Source organism: Paramisgurnus dabryanus, chromosome 23 (assembly GCF_030506205.2).
Source record: "Paramisgurnus dabryanus chromosome 23, PD_genome_1.1, whole genome shotgun sequence".
NCBI classification, from domain to species: domain Eukaryota; kingdom Metazoa; phylum Chordata; class Actinopteri; order Cypriniformes; family Cobitidae; genus Paramisgurnus; species Paramisgurnus dabryanus.
The window spans coordinates 17,068,152-17,092,280 of NC_133359.1; the positions used below are offsets into that span (position 1 = coordinate 17,068,152).

A 24,129-nucleotide genomic window follows, 5' to 3' on the forward strand; every position below is an offset into this window, starting at 1 on the left:
AACACAGTATTCTGCATAGCCGGTTTATTGATTTGCATGTAAACAGGTTTCTATAATAAGCAGATTTTGATAGCAATCCTATTTTTCTGTGCATGTAAACAAACCGAATGCTATCGACACGTTCTATACATTTATTAAACACTTTGTGTCAAATCCACTTAATCCCGCCCTTAGTGGGTTTGCATCTGAACTCTTCATACACATACATACACAAATACATAAACACACCAGGAATCTGCTTCATGCTTGCTTACTGATGAATAATGATGGCTGCGTGAAACCGCTTGCAGGCAGATTTTACGCACACATGCTTCAGTATACACTCTTTATGAATAAAACCCAGTGTGTGAGAGCATGTGCATATTTAGTAGAAAGCATCTTAGCAAAGAAAAGAAATTAAGACACAGAAATAATTTTGTGTGTGTGTGTAAAATAGGCTGTAAAAAGCCACCATGCATTTCCCCGAAGCAAGTGCTGCTCGTGTGTAAACAAGGCCGTAACATGATGTTGCTTCAGACTATATACCAGACTTTGCTTTCAAGCACATACGCTGACTAAAAGTGAGTGAGATTTCCAAAAATACAGCTGAATAATATGCACTTACTAAAATATAAGCTTGTCGTCCTACACGTGACCTTTGCTGACACACGACCCCTGGTTCAACCAGTACTGACTTCCTATGGGAGCCCATGTCATACAGGAACTGGTTTAAAACGGCCTTTTCCAAACAAATACTTCCCTGGGAAAAGATTGATGTCCTTTTGCCTTTTCTTGAGAAATTTTGAGTGCCTTGGCTATTACGCTAGGGTGTTATGGGCGGTTGCCCTTCGGTGATCTGAGTGGATGGGTTCTTGCTGGCTGATGGATGTCAAAAAGCCTTGGTTTCCAGAATTGGCTTAGGTTCCACCTTTAGTCCATGGGAAAGGGAGAGAAAACTTGTGCTCTCTTTGGAGAAACACATCCGTGGTCTAATCATGAGAAGGGCGACTGGTGAGATGGGCTATATTTAGGGATGACTGAACTTCCGAATAGCTTACGAAACGGAGCAGTAATCCACTGAGTGTGGAATGAGACTGTCCACAGTGGTCCGAGATGGACATTCTGGACAAATTCCATAGATTTGACTTATGAGTTGTGGAAACGGGAAAGCTATGACAGCCAAAGAGACAAATGCACAAAACTCCTAGCGCATGCCAGAATTTAGTTCTGCATAAACACTTTCTGTCTTTCGGATTTGTCACAGTTCGCTTACCTGCTTTGTGCAGGTGGTTTTGTGTTAGAACATCTGTGCGATGATTTAACAGGGTGTTAAGTAGCCATTTGGCTTTTCAATCAATATAAACGTGTGCTGGTTGAAAGGAATACGATACAACAAAGGCGTTCGCCTTCCACACGTCAATTTGAAAGTGCTCCCCTGGGTGCACCTCCAGACGGGCGTGTACGACCTGTCTCATTCAATCTGCACTCAGGCCTAAACCAGCACCTGCGTCTCTGCTTTTTACCTTAGGAGAGTTTTAATAGCCTCTCTTCATTTCATGCCACAGCAGGTTAACACAAACCGTATATTTTTATTACACATATGAGGACGTGCACTGTTGATTTAAACAAAAAAAAATTCTTCTTAATGTCTCAGAACAAGTGCTGGGCTTAGTAACTAAAAGTAATGCCCTTTAATAGCAGCGTGACTTGCTCAGACCTTAACAAAATGATGTAACATTTCCAGTAACAAGCTACACACTTTTCAACAAGTGTGACAAAAGGCTACATCGCAGAATTTAAGACTATAATTCACGAGACGAGAGTGAGTACTGTCTAACACCATGTCCTAAAAAGGCGCAATACGATTATCTACGTGCTGTAACTCTTTCTGTCTGACGCAGCCCCCGCTAGCTTAGCTTAGCACAAAGACTGGAAGTGAATGGCTCCAGCTAGCAAACTGCTCCCAATAAGTGACAAAATAACGCAAACATTTTTCTATTTTGTGTTGTGATTTGTATAGTCACACTGTGTACAAATAACAAGGTCAGATAAGACACAGTCATTTTTTAATAGTATATTAAATCCTTGGGTGAAGTGGTTTGGCACAACTCTGACCGAACTCTCTGCTCCTCACCAGGGGGCTTCTCGGGTACTGCGAGCAAATCACTCCGCCCAAGTAGCAGTGCTTCACCTACTGGGAATATAGTTCCCAGTATGTATACGGTTAAAAGATGGCTGTGTCTCATATGACCTTGTTATTTGTACACGGTGTGAATATACAATCACAACACATAAATAGGAAACTGTTTGCGTTATTATGTCACTTATTGGAAGCAGTATGCTAGCTGGAGCCATTCACTTCCAGTCTTTGTGCTAAGCTAAGCTAGCAGGGGCTGCGTCAGACAGAGTTACAGCACGCACGGAGATGAGAAAGGTATGTATGGACTTATCTAACTCTGGGGGATATGGTGAATAAGCTAAAGTCCCAAAATGTGGGCGTGTTTCTTTAAAAAGATACCTTTTATAGCATGTCACTGCATTGCATCGCGTGTATTTAAGACACAGCGTGGTATAGAAACCAAATCAAATGTTTGCATTTACAATACAGTAGAAATGCATTAAAGGGATAGTTCACCCAAAAATTTGTCATAATTTACTCACTCTCATGTTGTTACAAACCTGCATACATTTCTTTGTTCTGATAAACACAAAGATAGATCCTTTGAGAAATGTTGTAAACAAACCGTCCGTGGACCCCATTCACTTCCATAGTTGGAAAAATGAATAATATGCCAGTAAATGGGGTCCACAAATGGTTTGGTTACAAACATTTCTCAAAATAACTTCCTTTGTGTACAACATAAGGGTGAGTAAATGATGACAGAATTCACTATCGAAAATATATCTATAATTTTTATTAGCGTCCATGAAAAACTATCCGTGTCCAGAAAAACTAAATATACAACTTTTAATTTGCTTAATAAAGCCGCAAACTTTTTACAGTCATCCGTATCGCCATCTCTGTTTGAAACATGAAACTGCATTTTAAATATTATTACTTTACATACTTTAACCAAAAAAAGTTACAGACTGCAGCTTTAATGAACTTGCGTCCCATCAGTGACTCTTGGACCCGCTGCCAGCTCATGTCAGATGATGGAGAGCAGAGGGAAGCAGAAAAAGTGTGTGATAAAAACAGCCGCTGATGCAGGTCTGCACCAATCTTCTTATCAAGAGCCTTTAACCGAGGGTCAGAATGTGGAAAGCCCCTTTATGCGTCTGGCTATGACCTTCACTGATACAGTACCAGACCAGCCACTAAATATACATCCGTCAACCTACTGATGACATTTCAGCTAGGGTCCATATTGTTCTCATATGCACATAGACAAAAACATGTGTTTACGTATCTAAATAAGAGCATGCCATTGATTACTTATTATATAAAGATACATACTGTAGATTAAACATAATTTTCACCCCATGTTGTTTATTTTTAGTATGCAGTATTTACCCTAGTTATAAAAATTAAAAAGGTAGATTTAGTCACACAATGTGAATCAATACATAATAAGTCTTGCTGTATATGCTTGGAGATGCATGCTTTAAGTGTAAATCAAACCTAAATCTTTGTATGTTAATTGCTTTGCACTGAAAAGCTTTAGATGACAACACACTTTCTTAGCGAGACACAAAACAGTGACGGTTAAAACTGGTACAAAATTCACAGCTTCAAACTCCACAGCATCTGTACCAAAATGTCAAACCAAAGAACCGTTGCAGAACAGTGCCCAGAAGTTTGGAAAGCAGGCCTCATCGTTCCACATCCAAAACCAACTCCACCCAAGCAAATCTCTGGATCCGGCCTGAGAACACACGCTCTCGCACACGCCCCTTCGAATCAACGCAAGACAACCCTGGCATCCCGACAACACTTGCAGCCAAGCCTAATCAATGCAATGTGACGGCGCACGCAACTGTCAACTAGACAATCAACAAAATTAACCAGCATGTCGTGACAAGCCTCGCAAACAAAGCGTGACGGCCTGAATGCTCGTAAACAAACACGAAACTGACTTTCACGACTAAACGGAGAATACACCAACTAATGAATTTCGTACCTTTATCAAAACCACGTCCACCGTTCTCTCTGCTTTCGCACAAAGGCTGTACCTTCGCCGGTGACGCTCGTACATCTTGCCCGGAGGTGAAACGTCAAAGAGAAGAATACGCCGCTGTAGTCAGACATGAAGCCCGAGACTTGAAGTTCTCAGTCAAGCTTAGGGAAAAATGAGCAACTCTCCACACATCTGCACTGTGAACCAGCCCATTCACATTCCCCCTCCCTTCTCTCTTACACATCCCGCCTCCTTCTCTCTTTTTCTTCCTTTCTTTCCTTCCGACTCTATTTCTTCTCGACACACTCCCTGCCTCTTTCTGTTGCTGGCGGACTCATCCAATCACAATCAATCTTTCCCATTCCTTCTGCAATCCCAGTCATTCCAATATTTCCATCCTTCTCAAATGATCAGTTTTACATCTTGCAGAACACTTTGTCTGATCATTCGACTGCTACTTTATGGCAGATTATACTGAATTTTTTTGTGTAACAGTCTTCTTGTTATTACTTAGTCTGAACTTTTTCTGAACAATTTAATTTAATTTGCAATGAAAGTGTTTTGCATGTGACATAACATTTACGTCTATCAGGCGGAAAAAGCCCTGTGTGCTGTTACTCGAGTCGGGTAAAGCCAGTCAATCAGTTTACAGCTTTCCAGATCAATCTTTAGAGCATCAGAAGTTCAGAGATCGGACTATATAGATATACAAGGTGTTGAGCACACAAAACAAACGAATCTGATTTCATCACCTGGAAAATGACAATGTGGGGGCAGACAGCTTTGTAGATAATGAAACAAATCATGACCACAGGTTAACTGATAAAATATAAATTTTCAAAGGGGGTTTCGGTTGTAATTTCACAATTTCGACTGTTTAGAGAACAATAGGGTGAGATTTTCTCCGCCCAGCTCTGTGTTTGCTGTCAGATTAGTAAGATAAGGCTTTTCATCCAAATGAAGATTAGTCAAGCTAAAGGGATAATACACTCTTGATCTAAACCGTTTCAATTGAAGAAGCGCTGAAGGGGCGTTAAATCGCATTTGACAAATGTGCCACTGTACACAAGGGATGGTCGGCGTCAAACGCATCCCTGCATCTGCACGCATGAACCATGAACAGCTGGAGCCATGGTAACCGTTTCAAACAGCGAGAATGACGCAAGGCCAGACTCCGGCCTGCAGGGATTCACTGGGGTTTAATAAGCAAGGAACTCGGCTCGAATCTCTGGGAAAGAATGAAAAGCCTGCCAAATTCACTTGGGCACGTTTTGAGTAGAAAAATGACTGTGAAAAGCATTCACAGGAAAGGGGGTTGATATGAGAGTAGCACATCATTATTACAAAGCCAAGGGAAACTCTTAGATTTGAATGTTGCTACTGAGCACCAAAAATCATTACTGCATTACTATAGAGTGAGAACTAGCGTTGCAACTATATGAAAGGTAAAACCTGTGCTGGCCCAATGCATGCAACATTTCACATTTGCTTGGGGAGTTTACCATTTACAACATGAGAGACAATGTGGGGGTATAACGATACACACAAACACATGCAAAAGTAAAATTAAGACCACACCTTGACAAAAATCACCTACAGTTAAGGTCTGTAAATACAATGTTCATTTTTGGCATTAAAAGGACACTTTTTTGAAAATATGCTCATTTTTCAGCTCCCCTGGAGTTAAACATTTGATTTTTACAGTTTTGGAATTTATTCAGCTGATCTTCGGGTCTGGCGGTACCACTTTTAGCATAGCTTAGCATAATTCATTGAATCTGATTAGACCATTAGCATTGCGCTAACAACAAACAAAAAGTTTCAATATTATTCTTATTTAAAACTTGACTCTTCTGTAGTTACATTGTGAACTAAGACTGACGGAAAATAAAGTTGCATTTTTTTAGGCAGATATGGCTAGGAACTATACTCTCAGGACTTTGCTGTTGTAGCATGGCTGCAGGATGGGCAATGATATTACGCAGTGCCCGAAGATAGTCCCCTGCTATTGAAAGTTACCAAGGGGACTATTTTCAGCTGGTGCGTAATATCATTGCGCCTCATGCAGTCATGTTACGGCAGCAAACTCCTTGATTATTACGCCAGAATGGGAGCATTGTTCTTAGCTTTATCTGTCTAGAAAATCTCAACTTTCAATTTTCCGTCGGTCTTAGTACACAATGTAACTACAGAAGAGTCAATTTTTAAATAGGAAAAATATTGAAACTCTTTGGTTATTTTTAAACGCGATGCTAATGGTCTAATCAGATTCAATAGATTATGCTAAGCTATGCTAAAAGTGGTACAGCCAGACCCTGAGATCAGCCGAATGGATTCCAAAATGGTAAAAATCAAATGTTTAACTCTAGGGGAGCTGGAAAATTAGCATATTTTCAAAAAAGTGGAATGTCCCTTTAGGGGCACACTCACATTATCCAAACCAAACAGTGCCCGAGCACGTTTGACCCCTAAAGCCTGTTTCGCTTGACTAGTGTGATTGCTCTGTATCGTGCCCGGGCCTGCTTGCAGAGGTGGGCTCGGGCGCAGTTCACTTCTGCGCCCTCACCTTCATCTGCCTTCGTAAAAACCTTTTGATGCGCACAACAGGGTTACGTGAATGTCTGAGCTGCGCAATCGACAGATCAACTAAGCAATATGAGACGGCTGTGTGTCATCTCGCCCCAAACGACTCTCGTCTTAACATTACGATGGACTCCAGTGTTAACAGAGTGCTTTACTTCATTTTCTTTAAAACAATTGCATCCTAATAACGAAAGAATGCTTGGGATCGGATCGATAAAAGTACAGTGTGGAAAGCAGAATGTGTGCATCTGGGGGAGTAGGGACAATCACATTTGGGCATGGTTCGGTTGGGTTAGGTATAATTTGAGGGTGCACTCACACTATCCAAACCAAACCGCGCTCGGGCGCATTTGACCCCCAAAGCCTGGTTTGTTTGACTTGTGTGATCGCTCTGTTCTGTTCCGCGCCCAGGCGCGGATTGGTTAATCGCGCCGCGGCCGAATTGCAGAGGTGGGCCGGAGCGCGGTTCACTTGAGCTCAGGCGCGAATGGCTGTGGTGTGAGCGCAATCGCGCCTTAGTGCGAGTCAAAAGGTGAAGACGTCAGTTGCGCGACCACTCACCTTCATCTACTTCCGTAAAAACCTTTTGATGCGAGCAGCGGAGTTACGTGAATGTCCGAGCTACACACGTGACAGATCAACTGAGCAATATGATGACATGTGAGAGGGCTGTCTGTAATCGCGCACAAAACGACTCCGAATAAAAACATAGACTTATTACAGTGGGTTCCAGTGTTAAGAGAGAGCTTTACTTCCTGTTTTTTTCAAAACAATCGCATCTTAATGACGAAAGCGCGCCAGGAATCAGATCATTAAAAAGTACAGTGTGAGTGTGTGCACCTGGGGGAGTAGGGAGGGGTGACAATCGCGCTGGGACATGGTTTGGTTTGGATAATGTGAGTGCGCCCTGAGTGCGCCCCAAGGATTACCTTGAACAATAAGAGGAACATATAGCCCTGCAGGTTTTCTTTTGTTTGGGTGCACTTGCAGTGTGGTTTGCATGTGCATGTGTCATTATCAAGTAAAGAAGAGATGAAACAAGAGGTCTTTGCAGGGATCCTGGCGCACAATACACGTGTTTTAAACAAGACTCAATCTATTTAAATTGTCCATTAACTCCTTTTATCCAAAGTGAATTACCCTTGTTGTTCCAAACCTATACGACCTCCTTCTGTGGAACATAAGCGTCCACTTCTGAAAACACGCAAGAAACAATAAAATTTGGCATCAGTGATGTCAACAACATTTTGTAGCTCACATGACTTTTGTAGGGATGCACCGAATCCAGATTTTTTAGGTTCGGCCGAATCCCGAATCCACCGTTTAAGATTCGGCCGAATCCGAAACCGAATACCGAATCCTACTCGCATCCTTATTCCATTAACACAGTAAAACACATTAATGAATTATACAACGTCCACAGCATGTATTTTTCATTTAATTTAATTTTAACTGTACATTATGCCAGGATGACAAGTTGGAAAACTATTTTGACAATTACCATAAGCCTATGCATAATGAAAGCGATGCGTTGCGACACGCTCGTTTTTCCAATAAGCAAGCAGCTCTGCGCTGAAAACAATATTTAACTTTGAGTGAGAAGCTCCGCTCGTCAATGTCAGGTTTCACACGGCCGTCCAATTACAGTGGAGGAGGGGCGGGACATTACCACAGCAACCAACCGGCTCACAGCTGAAGCATCACATCTACCAAGCGCTCGGCTGAAAAACAGCTGGCATTTGGTGTCCTCAAGGCATTTTCAGCCGTGTTTAAAAGTTTTGGTGTGTCCAGCCCCTAAAGCTCACCGAAAGAAAAAGCTCATCTCCACGTCAGCACCCGATGTGTGTAATCAACGGCCGCGTGACGTCGAGCAGCGTAGCGCAAGCCTAGGATTCGGTTCGGTGGAAAAAAATTCTAGGATTCGGCCGAACCCGAACCCCGTCAAAAAGCCCAGTATTCGGCCGAATCCGAAACCGAATCCTGGATTCGGTGCATCCCTAGACTTTTGTAATACCAAACAGTGTGGAAAACAGCAGCGAGGGCTTTTATTAAAAATATACGTTTTGTGTTCCACAAAAGAAAAACAAAACAAACATACTTTTCTTTTTTGGTGAACTAACCCTTTAACCTTTGAGGAAAGTGGAAATGAGGGAAAACGTGAAAGAAATATGGAGCGAGAAGAAGAAAAAAAAGGGGGAGAGAAACTTGAAGCACACTGGTTAAGCGTGAACAATGTAAACTTTTTTTTTATCAGCGGGTGGAGCCAACAAACAGATCTGTGAATGGAAGAAGTGTGTGTGGATCCAGACCAATCCTTATTAGTGTCTTCAACACACTTACTCAACAACCGATTCCTGTTAGTATGTGGATCTCTGTTCCTCAAAATCAACTTGAGTGACATTTTGAAAAAAAAAAACTAGAAAGATTAGGCACACAAGAGTTGCCTGACTACAGTCCTCATGAAATATAGCTTTGCTGAGATCACGGTCTCTGCCTTCTTGCCCTTCTTTCTCTCTCTAACACACATGTAGAGATGACTAGACAACTCGGTGCACATCTGGAAGTAGTTATTTTACATTATAACAGAAGAGGGAGCCAGAGAGCTCAAGACACAATACAAACATGATGCAAGAAAAAAATAACTACCCATGGCTTGTCTGCTATTTATTTACTGAAATTAACAAAGCATCTACAGTGTAAATAGTCCAAGTTGAATCTACTTAAACAAATTACTTCATTTAGTAACAGTTAAAACACCTTACAAATGAAAGTTTTTATATGTAATTTTTACAGTGAATATCATGGCCTGGGTAATTATTTTGTGTCCATATAGTTCAATTAAATTTAAAAGGGTTAAAATTTTAAAATAAATTTGCAGATTACTTGCATTCAAGTCTTAAAATTTCTGGTTTTATTTCATTTTGAAAGAATATTTGGGGAATAATTGCAAAAAATGCCAATGTGATGTAACCGTCTATGTCAATTGGTGTAACTAGTATTTTTTTTATCAAAAATATAAATGTATCCATAAAAAATGTGGAATAAGATATAATCATCTAGTTTAGTGTAATATGATTTTTTTACATACATTTTTACATCATTTGTCAAAGATTATTTAGAAAACAGAGCTATTTTCAGCATATGTCAGAACTATTACAAAAATGCATTAAAATAATAATAAGTAATAAAATGTATTTTCGTGTGATATTTTAAAATGTTTTTTTATGATAACGCTTGCATGCCATCAAGGTGGATAAAATATTTAATGTTTCTCATTCTTTGGCACATTCTTTTACACCATTTGACATTTTCAGGTCCATTCAGTCTTAACTTCATGCTTTTAAAGCAATTTTTTTAAAGAATCTCTCATCTTGCCAAACCGTTTTTATCACTGACCCGGCAACAGAAATACGACTTACAGTAATACTTAAAGTCTATGCCATATAATTTAGCAAATATAATGCAAGTTAAATCACTGAGAAACAATTAACTGTCTTTGAACAATCTGCATTATTTATAAAAATATGAAGTTAAATGCATTAATGCACAATCCCACTGACTAGTTTAATTCTTTAACCAAGTCTAATTGTCCTGTAATATTTTTTGCATATTCATAAACCATTATGTAAAAAGTTTGATATTTATTATATATAAATTTGTATAATTTAGTATGATTCAAAAATGCATACGAAATGTTCACATACATTTTATTAGAGCCTGGCACAGTGTGTACCCACTGGCATATCTTCCGCCTCTCACTTTTATTATTGTTTACACTGAAACTACGTCGTTGAAGGTCATCCGCTTATGCAAATTATTTCCACAATCTGCTTAAGCAAATCCACTCATTAACCAAATCCAGAGATAAGAGACAGGTGAGGAACAAGCCATTGTGAATCAATGAGCAAAACACAAATGATCAGTCAAGTAAATTATTTACAGAACAAATACTAACATATTTATACAAGTTTTTAATTTAAAGAAAGGCTTCTTACACGGACTCCGATTTACAATCCAGCTCCAAAATCACTGATGCAAAAAATATTTTAAACACTAAGGCATTTACATTTACGCATTTTGCCGGGGCTTTTATCCAAACCAACAAAATAATACACTTTCTATTAACATGCATGTTCCATGGGTTCGAACCTGTGACCTTTTTTGCTGCTAATGCACTGTGCTATTTAAAATAAATATACCGTATATATATAACGATGTTTTCCTTCCTTTAAATAAAACATGAGTGATGCTTGCTGATCCAAAACACGCCACTTAGGCGTTGATGTGCTGTTCTGGGTAATTGCTAGGGCGTTTTGGGTGGTTGTTTACTGGCCCAAGTCAAGAGCACATCCTGAAGTCTCTATGATATTCTTATCCACAGTCTGCACTGATGCTTTTGTGCAGGCCAATGGTTTCTTTGCCTACTTTGTTATATATCAAGGGTAAATGATAAGTCTGATTGCTTAAAAAAGCTATTGCACAAATTTCCATGTTTTTACATTTATGTATTTTAACCAAATCGTTTCACAGTGCATGACTATGATGTTAATTATTTTGTGTCCTTATGGATAAATTAAATGTAAAAAAGGTAAAAATTTCAAAATAAATTTGCAGATTACTTGCACACATTCTTTACTTGCACACATTCTCTTTTTTTTTTAAAGGAATATTTGGGGATAATTGCAAAAAAATGTAAATCTGGTTTAACCCGGTGGTTCCCAAAATTTTGTAGCGTGTGGCCCCCCTTGTGTACAGCCCCCCAAAGAAAATTTGTGACAAAAACTGTTCTAAAACTCAACATTTTAATACAAAAAACATTAAATTATACAAAAAAGTAGTGCTTTTGGTTAGTAGCCTTGTTTTTTAGGTTTAATTACACAGAATTCACGATAAATTAATGTATTTCATAAAATGTCATAAAACTGGGGCCCCCCTGGCATCATCTCTCAGCCCACCTGGGCCTCGGCCCCCAGTTTGAAAACCACTGGTGTAACCAGTCTTTGTCAATTGGTGTAACTAGTATTTTTTTTTATTAAAATATAAATATATAAAAAAAGGGGAATAAAATATAATTAGTTTAGTGTAATATGATTTTTTTACATACATTTTTACATAATTTGTCAAAGATTATTTAGAAAACAGAGCTGTTGTCAGCATATGTCAGGACAAATATTTTAAAAATGGCATTAAAATTTACAATTAGAAACAACTAATAAAATTATATTATTATTTTTTTGATGAATACGCTTACATGCCATCAAGGTGGATAAAATATTTAATATTTATCATTCTTTGGCACAATTGGCAATTACACCATTTGACATTTTTAGGTCTATACAGTCTTAACTTTCATAAAAATGGTGCAAATGTAGTTTTTTTTGCATAAAATTAACATAAATACACTGCATTGAAATAAACCTGATGCATGCTTTTAAAACAAGTTTTTTTTCATCTTTCCAAACCATTTTTGTCATCGAGCACAGTTTTACCATTATGTGTGTTCCCTGGCAGTTCCCACAACTGACAACCGAATCTGGTGACCAAGTGTCTTTGGCTCATGTTATTCATACCCATGACATAAGCAGGGCCGATCTGTGCTCTTTTTAAAGGGTGTCAGGTAGGTTTTCCTGCTTTGCACTGACATTCGCAGTATTTTTAAAGGGATAGTTCACCAAAAAAATGAAAATTCTGTCATCATTTAGTTGTTCCAAAAGTGCTTAAAATTCTGAAGATAGTTTGAAGAATACAAATCTGGGGCACCATTGACTTTCATAGTAGGAAAAAAGAATACTATGGAAGTCAATGGTGCCCCAGATCTTTTTGGTTAAAAGCATTATTTAAAAAAATCTGGTGTTTTTTGCAGGAAAACAAAGAAATTCATACAGGTTTGGAACAACTCGAGGATGAGTAAATAATGACAGAATTTTCAATTTTGTGTGAACTATCCCTTTAAGTGCAAAATCAGCACTGTTCGTTTAAGCAGAAATGTTTTGTGAATGTGGCCTCTAGTTTTATCTCAAGAGGCTCTTCAGATAAAATGTTCCATAGTGTAATTTCTTTCAAATGCTGACTATGTAGACACATGGCTTTGTGGTGCGATCTGAATGCCAGACTACAGATAAGTGTAAAAGTAGCCTATTTTCAAAGGCAACCTACTGTAGACAAGAAAAGCTACGCTGATAACAGAGGTCAGCAGGAAGCAAAAACTATCAATTAGTTAATAATGTGTGCGACCCCTTAAATTAGTACGTTTTATAATATCATTTATAAAGTAAAATAGGTTCCTGTAGCTCAAATGATAGGCGATTGCAATAGCAGAGCAAAATATGGGTTAAATCCCACATACTGATAAAATAGCTTGAATGCATTACAAGTAAGTTTGGATAAAAGTGTCTCCCAAATGCATAAACGTAACAAAATCTATCATTCAGCTCCAGTGCAAAACATCATGGGGTCAAATATACTGATAAAATAGATTGAATGCATTACAAGTGACTACCACATGCATAAATGTAAAAATGAAAAATCTTTCATCCGCTCCAGTATGCTACAGCCAGATCAAAGACGCTAGCAGGGATGTGTGCATGTTTCCTTGACATCATGATTCTCAGTTTCGACCACAAAATATCACCTGCACATCCTTTACCCTCAAAAAAATATTTAAGACTATATCAAGTGGTACAAAACCAAACCGAAAAGCACAGGAAGAAACTAAAACAATGCAGATTCCCACAGGAAGATAAAAGAACTGAGGGATTGAAGCTGGCCATGCAGAAGATCCCTCTAATCAGCTACTCCCAAAGCAGAACTTCTGTTATTCAGCAAAGATGAATATCTGACTTTATCACTCCCGCTGGCCCATAAACGCCTGTGCTATCACATCCTACCTTCCGCCCCCTTTGGTTTTCTCACCACTGAAATCATCCCCCTGACACACAACTGGAAAAAAACACTTTGGGAGATGATGTCACCTATTCTTTCCTCCACGAGAAAAGGACAGCACACAAATGTGTGAGCTGTAAGATGCCAATGTTCCCATATCTACCAGTTTGACCCTACTAGACACAGTTCAGCAGTTTTAACTCGAACCTGCGTCAGAGACCTAAATCAGATTTACGACAGAAGGTCAGGTAGAAACCATCTTTCAATTTAGACTTTTGGGAAACGGCTACCTTCCAAGCTACTGAGAATTTTGCATGGCTGGAGGCAAACGCTGTGTGAATCATACAGAGAGGTCCAAAATGTTAATGATTTATGTACTGGAGGGGCAGGTTGAGGATTAAAGCCAAGAACTACTCACCGTTTCGGAATTCTCCGTGTGTGCCGAGGAGTCTTGGTGTCCGTCCACTGCGTCCTCGGCTAAAGTGCCATCTGTCGTGAGGTAGAAAACATTTACTATAAGAACACAATTATTTTTGCTGCCATTAGATCACACATAATATAGCTAGATTAATCCGTAGTAGATACAAACAACAAAACGTTTCGGGGAAATTCATTGGCATGACGTTAATCGAAACGTTCCAAAATCAATATGCCGTCCATGTAACTCATTAACTGAACTGCTGACTCGAGGATTCGTTTACAGAAAATTGACCAAATCATACGAGAGTTAACCTTTACCACTCCACAGTTAAGTTTTCAACACTACAGCAACTGATTATGTGAAAAGGAAACGGCCTATTCCTCCTTTTTAACTGAGGTCAGCAGCACCATTGCTGAGATATAAATATCACATACGGTAAGCCGCTATTAGCAGAACAATGCAGAATTGCCATCTATGTGAAAAAGCGCTGGGCGTCTACATCTTTTTTTTTTATATAAAACTTTGATGCAAGGTAGAACTGCAGGGCTAAACGCAAATAATTTTTTATACTGGCCCAGTCGGGCCAGTGGTTCAGGTTTTCACTTTCCCTGTCAAAATTTTCACTGGCCCCAATAAAAAAATGCCAGTGTCACATTTTTAATAATTCAAAAGTCAAATAAAATTGTATGCATATACAACAGACATGTTCCAACGAAAAAAGGCTCCCAACTTTTCTGCTTTACCTGTAAACTGACGTTGTGTCATTGTGTTTTACCCAATGTCTGCTTCCAAGATGTTAAATAATATACATTGATGAAAATATATTTTAGTGACTGAAGGTGACGCAAATGACGATACTTTTAACTGTCCTGAAGGTCTCTCACGCTTGCCCTGGGCCACCGGGCAGTCCTTTATGTGGAGCCCTGAACTGCGATCACCAGGTTGCATGGACATACTGACACTTTACCTTAGGCTTTCCCTTCCTACCAGGTCTGATTGCTCAATACCAAAAGGTTTTGTTGTAAGTGACAAGGTACACAAAGCTTTGTGTGAGCTCTACTAAAAATAACATTCACCTAATAACTCGACATAATTCGAATAACAAACATGCCTGTATTTGTACATACACACAAAAGAGTGTGGATATAATAAGCAAAACATTGACCATGTTTACTTACATGCACCCTCGTGATGGGATTGTTAATGGATTTTGGGAATATTGCGATTATACCTGATATAAAAACAATACTTCAATAAAAATAATGTGCAGCAAGTACACTGAAAAAAAATGTTCATTTAATGTACAACATATTTTGAAGGTAAGATGTCGCAATCAATTTATTTAAGCTACATTTAAACAAAAAAGAGAGAAAACAAAACAAAAAACTTTTGTTTAAATGAATCTTAAATAAATTGATTGCGACCACTTACATAAAAAAAAAAGAGTAAATTGAATAAATCAAAATTTTTCAGTGTATAGACCGTTTCATCGGACGCATGTGCAGTGACGCGATACGTGTCTGGTCCAAACTTTACTTCCGATTTAAGTTTTTTTTTTTTTATGGTCTGACTAGTTGCTAAACTGAACTCTTGAACAAATAACTCATCGAAAATAACAAATGTTTTGGTTTACTAGCTAATCTACGTGTTGTTTATTTTGCTTGTTATATAAATAAACTATATTTAAAAGTACTTTGTTGTTATTTCTTTTTAGCGGAGTTTACCGGAAGTTACGTGTGGACCACGGATGCGGCTTGTTTATGTTGTTACTGCTGAAACCGTCTATAATAGTATTAAAACAGGTGGTGTGTGCCAATTTTAATCGCATCTCGCACTAACTGAAGTGCGCTTGTGTTTAAGTCGCACACCTTAAGCGAGAATTCGTTTTAAATGTGACATTAGGAAGTTTTCCCTGAACGCTACAGTTTGCCTTCATCCAGAAACAGATCAAATAACACAACAGCAGTGTATAAACCATTACAGGCCCGTCATATTATTTATGTCATCATCAGATGTCAACATAAGAACATGTTTGTCATTTAACATAAGTAAATAAAACAGTTGACCGTATATGCGAGTTCATCAGTGTGAATAAGAAGCACAAACATTAGTGAATAATCAGAAAATCAAAACGCGTAAGAGCTTATGTAAATATCTTACTGCGATTAAGCCCTTTCTCTGATTATTGGAAACAAATGCATTATTGGTGCACATGTAAACATAGTCATTGTCTCAGCTGTGAACTGAATCTTACTGGAGATAGCATGACAACCACCATTTACCAGAAATTCTAGACAGCTTTAATTTTTAAAAAGAGTGCTTATCATATTTAAGTATTGATTATGGTTCAGCCTATTTCCAAGCACCATAAGCATTCAAATGATTTAAAAAATGTCCATGTTTGTCATTGCACTATAGAGCAAAGTGTTTAACACAAGTGCCTTACCTGTCTTTTGTGCATGCGTTTCCTCTTCACCATGCTTAACAGTTTCATTTTGCTCCATCAAACCCTCAGTAGTATCTTGCTGTAATCCACTCAAGCTTTCGGTTGTATCCGACAGTTTCGTTTCCACGGACAAACTATTGTCTATATCCACTAAGGAAGTGCGTTTAAAATCCTTGTGCTCTTCACTAATAATATCCAAAGGGGAAGTGAGCTCATCTGTTAAGGAAGAGGAATTGAGTGGGCCAGATATGGAGGAGTCCTCCAAAACCAAATCACTTACAGCATCCACAAAAGTAGCTGGACTATTCTCAGTGACAGCGGTCTCATTCAAAATGATGGATCCATCTGAGACCACATCAGTAAATGAGGTTTCGAATGGTCTACTACTCTCTGAGCTTTCCATTTGGGTTAGGGCACATGGCAAACCTTCAACTAGGTCATTTGCATCCACATGAAGATCTGTAATCACGCCTTCCATGGAAGACTCAGGAAGCTGGGTCTGTTCTTTGGATTCGGTGTCAATAACGTGTACACTTTCCAACAGATCAGGAAGATTGCTGATTGCTTCCTGTGAAGTAGAGTCTATTTCCTTTTCCTCCTGAGTCACATTCTTTTCGCCTGGTTCCATTTTCAATGCAGAAACTTCAGGGGCTACAATGGATGATTCACATTGGTCATAAATTTCATCTCTATTCGTGCCATCTCCAAATTGCTCGTCCGGAGCGTGTTTCAACAAAGAGTCCTGCTGAACATTTGTTTTAGATTCCTCCTCATCTCCTAACGTTGTTCTTATGATTATGTCTTTTTCGGAATGTTCTGGCGATAACACAGACACACCCTTTTGAATATCAGTTTTGATAAAAGATTCGGAGTCAACAGGTAGATTGGAAGTTTCATCCAAGGATTCTGGCTGCTTAACCAACTCACAGACAGCAATATTTTCAGTATTCGATATTAAATTGTTTGCAAAGAGTCCCCCGGGGTCTCCTGGCTCCTCGCTAGGTGTTACCTCTTTAATTCCTTCAGAAAGAAATGCTTGATTCAGGCAAGGTAATGCTTCTACGGTGATGGTATCAGAATCCCCTGCTTTTTCATTCAACAAAATCTCTGAAGTGGTTTCTGAAGAAGGCATGAGCATGGTAGACTGGTCCAAATCTTCCACAGTCTCTGATACAGTATCCACAGCTGGTCCTCCAGGAAATAAAGTCTCTGGAACAGGCGAAAGTCCTCCCCGAACCTTGTGAATAGGTCCTGGTGCCATGTTTGGCAAGAGACTGACCAATTCAGAAGTATCACCCTCTAAACTGCTATATCCAGACTTCTGCTTTATGCTAACCTCATCATCGACCAAACCGGAGTCTGAGTCAGTATTGCCTTTGGGGTGTTCATGCAGATTTCCTGCCTCTGTCTCTAGGCGAATGTGTAGCTCATCAGCGGCATCAAAAATAACATTTTCATTGTTTAGTACAGGCGAGGCAACCTCAGAAATTACCTGAATTGCAGGACAAGTAGGTTCGTTTTGTCCTGCACAGCACTCGGTAGCAAGCTCAGTCTCAATCTTGTCGTTTCGCTGAATGTTTTCCTCTGAATCATGGGAAGAAAGTACCGTCGAGTTTGAGACTATATCCTGGCTGCTGCTGCTCGTCTCCCCTTCCTTTTCCTCTGGTAAGTCCCCTTTCCAACTACCATCCATACTCCCCTCCTCTCTTTGTCTGGACTGACTAGTTTCCGTGGGGAGGGGACTGTGACCCTGTGCGTTGCCCATGTCTTGGAACTCAAGGTTGCCAGGTTGCGCCCTACACTCCGTTTCAGTCTCTGAACTGCTCTGGTAAACTTGAAGCTCTTCTTGGTTACCTTTATCAGCCTCTTGCTTGGCACTGATTACGTTGAGCTGTATATCAGCTTCCTCCCCCTGGTTCCCACAGGAAGGGGCACTGAAGCTTACAGGATCGGCTTCTGACAGCAACTCCGCACAGCCAGGCTTATCTGACGCCTTCTCTGTATCCCCTACAGTTGGTCTTTGAGTCTCTGCCTCCTCTTCCCGTGATTGGGCGTGATCTCCCGTGCCATTCTGACAAGGGCACAGTTCATCCGCCACACCCGAGCTGTTTAGAAACGTTTTTAAGGTTTTTTGTGATTCTGTGCTGGGGTCCAATGAGTTGAGCTGTAAGTCCCTGATGCATTCAACGGTCTCTGTAGTATTACTCAAGTCTCTGTCAAGAATCAGCAACGCAGGCTTACGCAATACAGGAGAATCTTCCTGAATAAACAAAGATCAAAAGCTATAAAAAAAAAAACTACATGCTGCATCTAAAACCCAAAAATTAAAACTGACATTAAACATTCATCCGGAGTGAGTGAGCGAGAGTGTGTGTACAAAGGGAGCAAGAGAGAGAAGATAAAGTCTAGCTTGTGATCTGCTTTTAGTTACTTCCTGTAGTCAGAGATAGCTACCTCCTGCAGAGTCATAGAGCAAAAGCAAACTTCCTAGCTCATCACACAAAACTGGAAATGTCACTGTGATTTTAAAGGGATGGTTTATGGAATAATAAAAGTTACATTTCTCTTAAAAACACTTATGAAGTCGATTGGCATAAAAGTATCTCTTTTCACACAATAAAGGCAAAGGGGAAACAGAGATGGTAATAGTCACCACATATAACAATTGTATGGAAATTAGCATTTTGGTTGTATACACAAGTCACAGTCAGTTATACAGGATTGAAATGCAATGAGTGTAAATAAATGTAATGTAAATAAACTTGTACAACTGCCTTCAACTGCCATAGACACCCAAACATGCAGCAATGACTCACCTTCTGATGTGACTGAATAAGACGTTGGATCTCCTCCACGTCATTCTGAATGTTAGGTGGGGGACTCCCTGGCACGTCCTCTAGCGTCAGGGTGTAGGTGTTTAGCTTTGGGTGGTGTAGCAGCACTCTGCCTCCTGGGTAACGCCACTTGGATGTTTTCGTCTCCAACTCTGGCAAGTTCTCAACCCTGCCCAACACAAACATAGCAGACTTGAGAACACCCAGTCTTGAGGCATCGATTCAGCATGGCCACACCCAGCACACCTACAGAGGACGTGAGGTATCACCAAATCCTGATTCGGTGTTGACCCATCGCACACAGAGAATGCCAGGCGTGAAAAATTGCTTGTTCACACAATAAACAACGCGTCCAAACTTAAAACAGGTTTACATCCGTAACATTGCAGTGAGCTCAGAGAACAGGAATTTCATTGTTCCTTTAAACAAAATAATATATTTAATGAGTGTAAAGTATGTTCTGCTTTTTCTTCCTTACACAGGGAACATAAATACGGCATGGTTTTATTTAAAGGTATAGTACAAGCCAAAATGACACATTTTATTTTTCACCTATAGTTTCGAGCAAATAATGACAGAATGTCCTTTTTGGGTGAATGGTTCCTTTAAAGAGCTTAAAATGTTCAAGTTTTAAGATATCAAATAAGCCTTTGCACTATTAGTGTCCACACACAATTTAAAGTCCTACAGAATCGCCTCTGGCATTTATCTGCTCTTCAAAACACATCAAGGGTGAACCTTAAAAAAGTACTATAGTGATACTATGTACCACAGTGATACTTATACTAAACTAATTTATGTACCATGGTACTATTATAGTACTATTGTTGCATTACAAGATACTTTCAAAAGTACCATGGTACATATCCAAAACAACATTGTAGTGCTTACCTCAGTGCTTCATGGTCCTTTCATGCAAATCATCTCAGTTCATGTCAAAACGAAAAGAAACCCTACAGGGCATTCAAGAGCGATTATGTGTTTCTCTCTCTCTTTCTCTGTGTTTGAGATCGTCTTAAGTGGCCCGACACACGAGTAAGAGCGAAGACTGTTTTCACCTGCTCTGTATCTAAGGTCTTAAAAGGTATCTATAGCAACCATGTGACATCACTCACAGGAAACTGAAGAGTGCAGAATGAAAAGAAGAGGCTCTCGGGGCTTGCGTCCATGGGCCAAACATTTTAGGCAGCTTTATAGCATTAGCCGGTCATAAAAAAAACAAATGGACATCTGACAGTATTATCCCATCAAACTGATCTCATCTTACACTGTGCAAAAGTCTTAGGCCACCATGCCACAATTAGATTTGTTGTTTTTGCAATGTTAAAGTGATCATATATAATAGATTTTCAGTCTCTTTAATAGAATACATCCAGAAAATACAGGAAATGTGTATGTAGTCTTAAAAACAGTATAGAAATGTAAACCGATGTGTCAAGTTTTTTGGGTAAACTCCCCTTCCACTTGAGCAATAGCAGGAAACTGCAGGATCTCTTAAACCTAAATAAAATGAAATCCTAATTTCTAATTTTAAAGAAATTAATCTTTTACTTCATTCTGCTCAAAAACACTCAAGATGTGTTTAGTGCCAAGAGAGGTCACACTAAACACCAACGATGCCTAAAGAAGACATTTAATCCTGAAAATGTTATTTTTGATTTTTTGTACATATTTCCTGTATTTTCTGTTTGTATCTTAATAAAACAGATTGAAAAATAAATATGGATGGACATTAAAATAAAACTTCTAAAACAACAAGTCTGGTGGTGGTGGCCTAAGACTTTTGCACAGTACTGTACAACAAACCTGTAACTTTATATAAAGCATGTTTATATAACGCATTACAAAGGTTCTCAAATAAAGGTCATTTAAACACACGCTACGGTCTTATAAATAATTGTAACCACAGTTAAAAATGAATTAGTATAGGTAATATTTAAACATACAGAGCATATACAATTAGGGGTGTGGAAACCAATAAGCATGGAAACCAACAATAGCACACAATAGTAAGGATTCATGGATAATCAATCATATTGCAAGCACACAATTACGAAAAGCCATTACAAAAGCCCAAAGTAAATCCACAGAAACCACTAATGGACTAAAGGTAATGTGTATGGGTAAGATGCGGTTCACTAAACCAGAAAGGCCTTCTATACATGAACCTTAAATCCTGCTGGTCCCTCCTCAAAATGATCAAATTTCACAGATCTACCCAAAGCAGGGCAGGCAGTGACCCAGTGAACATCAGTCTGAGTGACACAGGCAACAGGAAACATTTCTCATTCTTAACATAAAGAGTGGTGTTTTTGTGAAAATGTACACAAAGCAATAACCCAGGTGAAAGTGTGCTTCTCGGGCCTGTGCTGTGAAGCAATGCATAAAACTGACTTTCATAAAACCCTAAGCTAAAGTCATGTTTTTTTGTGATTTACTGTTTTCTACATAAAATCATCCTACATGTAAAGATCTTTGTGTGAAAATATTTACTCGATGTCTTTAATATTGACTATTGAGTAAGGTCATGTCAAAGATTGAACTCAATGCGAAATCAAACTTTGATGCTCCTAATCTCATAATTAGATTGGGACTTTAAGTGTGTCAAAAAATGCATTGAAATAATATTTAAAATTGAATGATATCTGTGTAGGTTTTTGGCTTTATTAAGTGCAAACATTACCCAACGATGGTTTTACATATCCATTTACAACCCTAGTAAAGTCTTATTACCTTATTTGAAAGGGTCATAAATAATAATGTTGATCTAACTTTGATCTGATTGGCTGTTTGTCAGAGCATGTATTTAGAATAGCTGTGTGTGTAAACAGACTTTATGTTTGAGCCTGTATCAGACAAAGATACGAAATTTGAGAAAGAATCAATTGTTTGGAGATTGTTAAAGGGACACTCCACTTTTTTTTGAAAACATGTTCCTTTTCCAGCTCCCTTAGAGTTAAACAACAGATTTTGACCTTTTCGGAATCCATTCAGCTGATCTCGGGGTCTGGCAGTACCATTTTTAGCATAGCTTAGCATAATCCATTGAATTTGATTAGACCATTAGCATCGCGCTAAAAAATAAACAAAGAGTTTCGATATTTTACCCATTTAAAACTTGATTCTTCTGTAGTTATATCGTGTACTAAGACTGACGGAAAATTAAAAGTTGCGATTTCCTAGGCCGATATGGCTATGAACTATACTCTCATTGCGGCGTAATAATTAAGGACTTTACGTACCATGGCTGCATCAGGCGCAATTATATTATGCAGTGCCCAAAAATAGTCCCCTTGGTAACTTTCAATAGCAGGGGACTATTTTCGGGCACTGCATAATATCATTGTGCCTGCTGCAGCCATGTTACGGCAGCAAAGTCTTTGATTATTACGCCGAATTGAGAGTATAGTTCCTAGCCATATTGGCTATAACAAAAATATCGAAACTCATTTTAAGCGCAATGCTAATGGTCTAATCAGATTCCATGGATTATGCTAAGCTATGCTATAAGTGGTACCACCAGACCTGGAAATCAGCTGAATTGATTCCAAAAATCAAAAAATCAAATGTTTAACTCTATGGGAGCTGGAAAATGAGGTTATTTTCAAAAAAAGGGAAATATCCCTTTAAGACATTTCTGAGTGGTAAGTTTGTGTTTTTTTCAGTATGGCCGTGCAAAACTGGCCGTTACAAAAACTGTAACGTTAATAGTAGAACTTCAGCCTAAACGCTAGCATATAATGTTAACTCGGCAGTCACAACTTTGTTTTTAGCATTTTAACCACACTGTAATTAATTTAATGTTGGGGCGTACATCTCAACCTTAAATGAGCGGTGAACCAAATACTCAATTTCAACTTGATAATTTGTTATATAAGAGGTCATCATAGTTAAATGAACATCCTGCAAGTTTGTAAAGAAGCAAGTCAATGCTGGATTTGCAGAGAGACTGTGATTTAAAGCACCACTAATATTGGATCTGGCAAAAATGAAACAGCAGTAAAGTATACACAGGGGTGGCGTTTGCGTATGGCAGGGTATAGCAGTTGCCATACCCTAGCATTCAGACAAAACACCAGAAATCAACAGGCTATAATGACGCTCATTAAAGATAATTTTAAATATTTTCAGTAGAACATATCAAAACATTGGTACATCACTAATAAGGATCATTTAAACGTGTGTTCGACTTCATACTATAACACTGAAACCGACAAGCGGATGACATCAACATGCCGCGACAGCGGTTTGAAATCAAACTCTTCCGATGATTCCTCGACTCACCCTCGCGGTACTTTGACGTCTTCAGCCTGTCGTTCTTGCAGCGCAGCTTGAAGTCGAACACAATCTATAGTGGGGTTCACGCTGCAGGAAGTCTCATGATGACCGCTGCTTTTAATCTTTATTTTCGCAAGTAAAATCCTTTTTTGTTATAAAATTTAAACAGACTCATGGTTCTCCCTGACACTCGCACTTTGCATATTGCATACATTATTCCAGAAGTAATATGATTTGTTCTTTATGAATAAATAAACATGTTCTCTTCCACTGGTAATTGTAACGCAGCCGAAGTGAATTGTATTAATTATTTGCGCGCATTTTTGAATATGGCCACTTGTGGAATAAAAACTGCACGACAACAAAAGGTAAGACTTGTTTTTTGCATTTAGCTCTGTTTTACAAAGAGTTTTATTGAGTGTTTTAGTTTTAGTTGGATAACTATGTGTGCTCTATCTATCACATCATTTAAAAGTCTTTATTGTGTGTTTATTAGTGGTTTTGGCAGTTGTCATGACAAGATGTGTGAAGGGATGTCACAGTATGTTTTGTTTTGATATTATCTTGTTTTAGTTTATCTGTTGCTGG

At 38.8% G+C, this 24,129-nt stretch overlaps 1 protein-coding gene across 8 annotated transcripts in view; it reads right to left on the reverse strand.

Moving 5' to 3' along the window:
• Positions 1-24,129, reverse strand: part of akap13 (A-kinase anchoring protein 13) — a 140,113-nt gene that overhangs the window by 56,042 nt on the left and 59,942 nt on the right. For all 8 annotated transcript variants that reach the window (XM_073813285.1, XM_073813286.1, XM_073813284.1 and 5 more), the window contains exons 6-8: positions 19,246-19,432; positions 16,430-18,689; positions 13,981-14,051 (exon numbers count right to left, since the gene is read on the reverse strand). In XM_073813285.1, the coding sequence (XP_073669386.1) occupies positions 13,981-14,051; positions 16,430-18,689; positions 19,246-19,432 (2,518 nt within the window). The remainder of the gene's footprint in view (positions 1-13,980; positions 14,052-16,429; positions 18,690-19,245; positions 19,433-24,129) is intronic.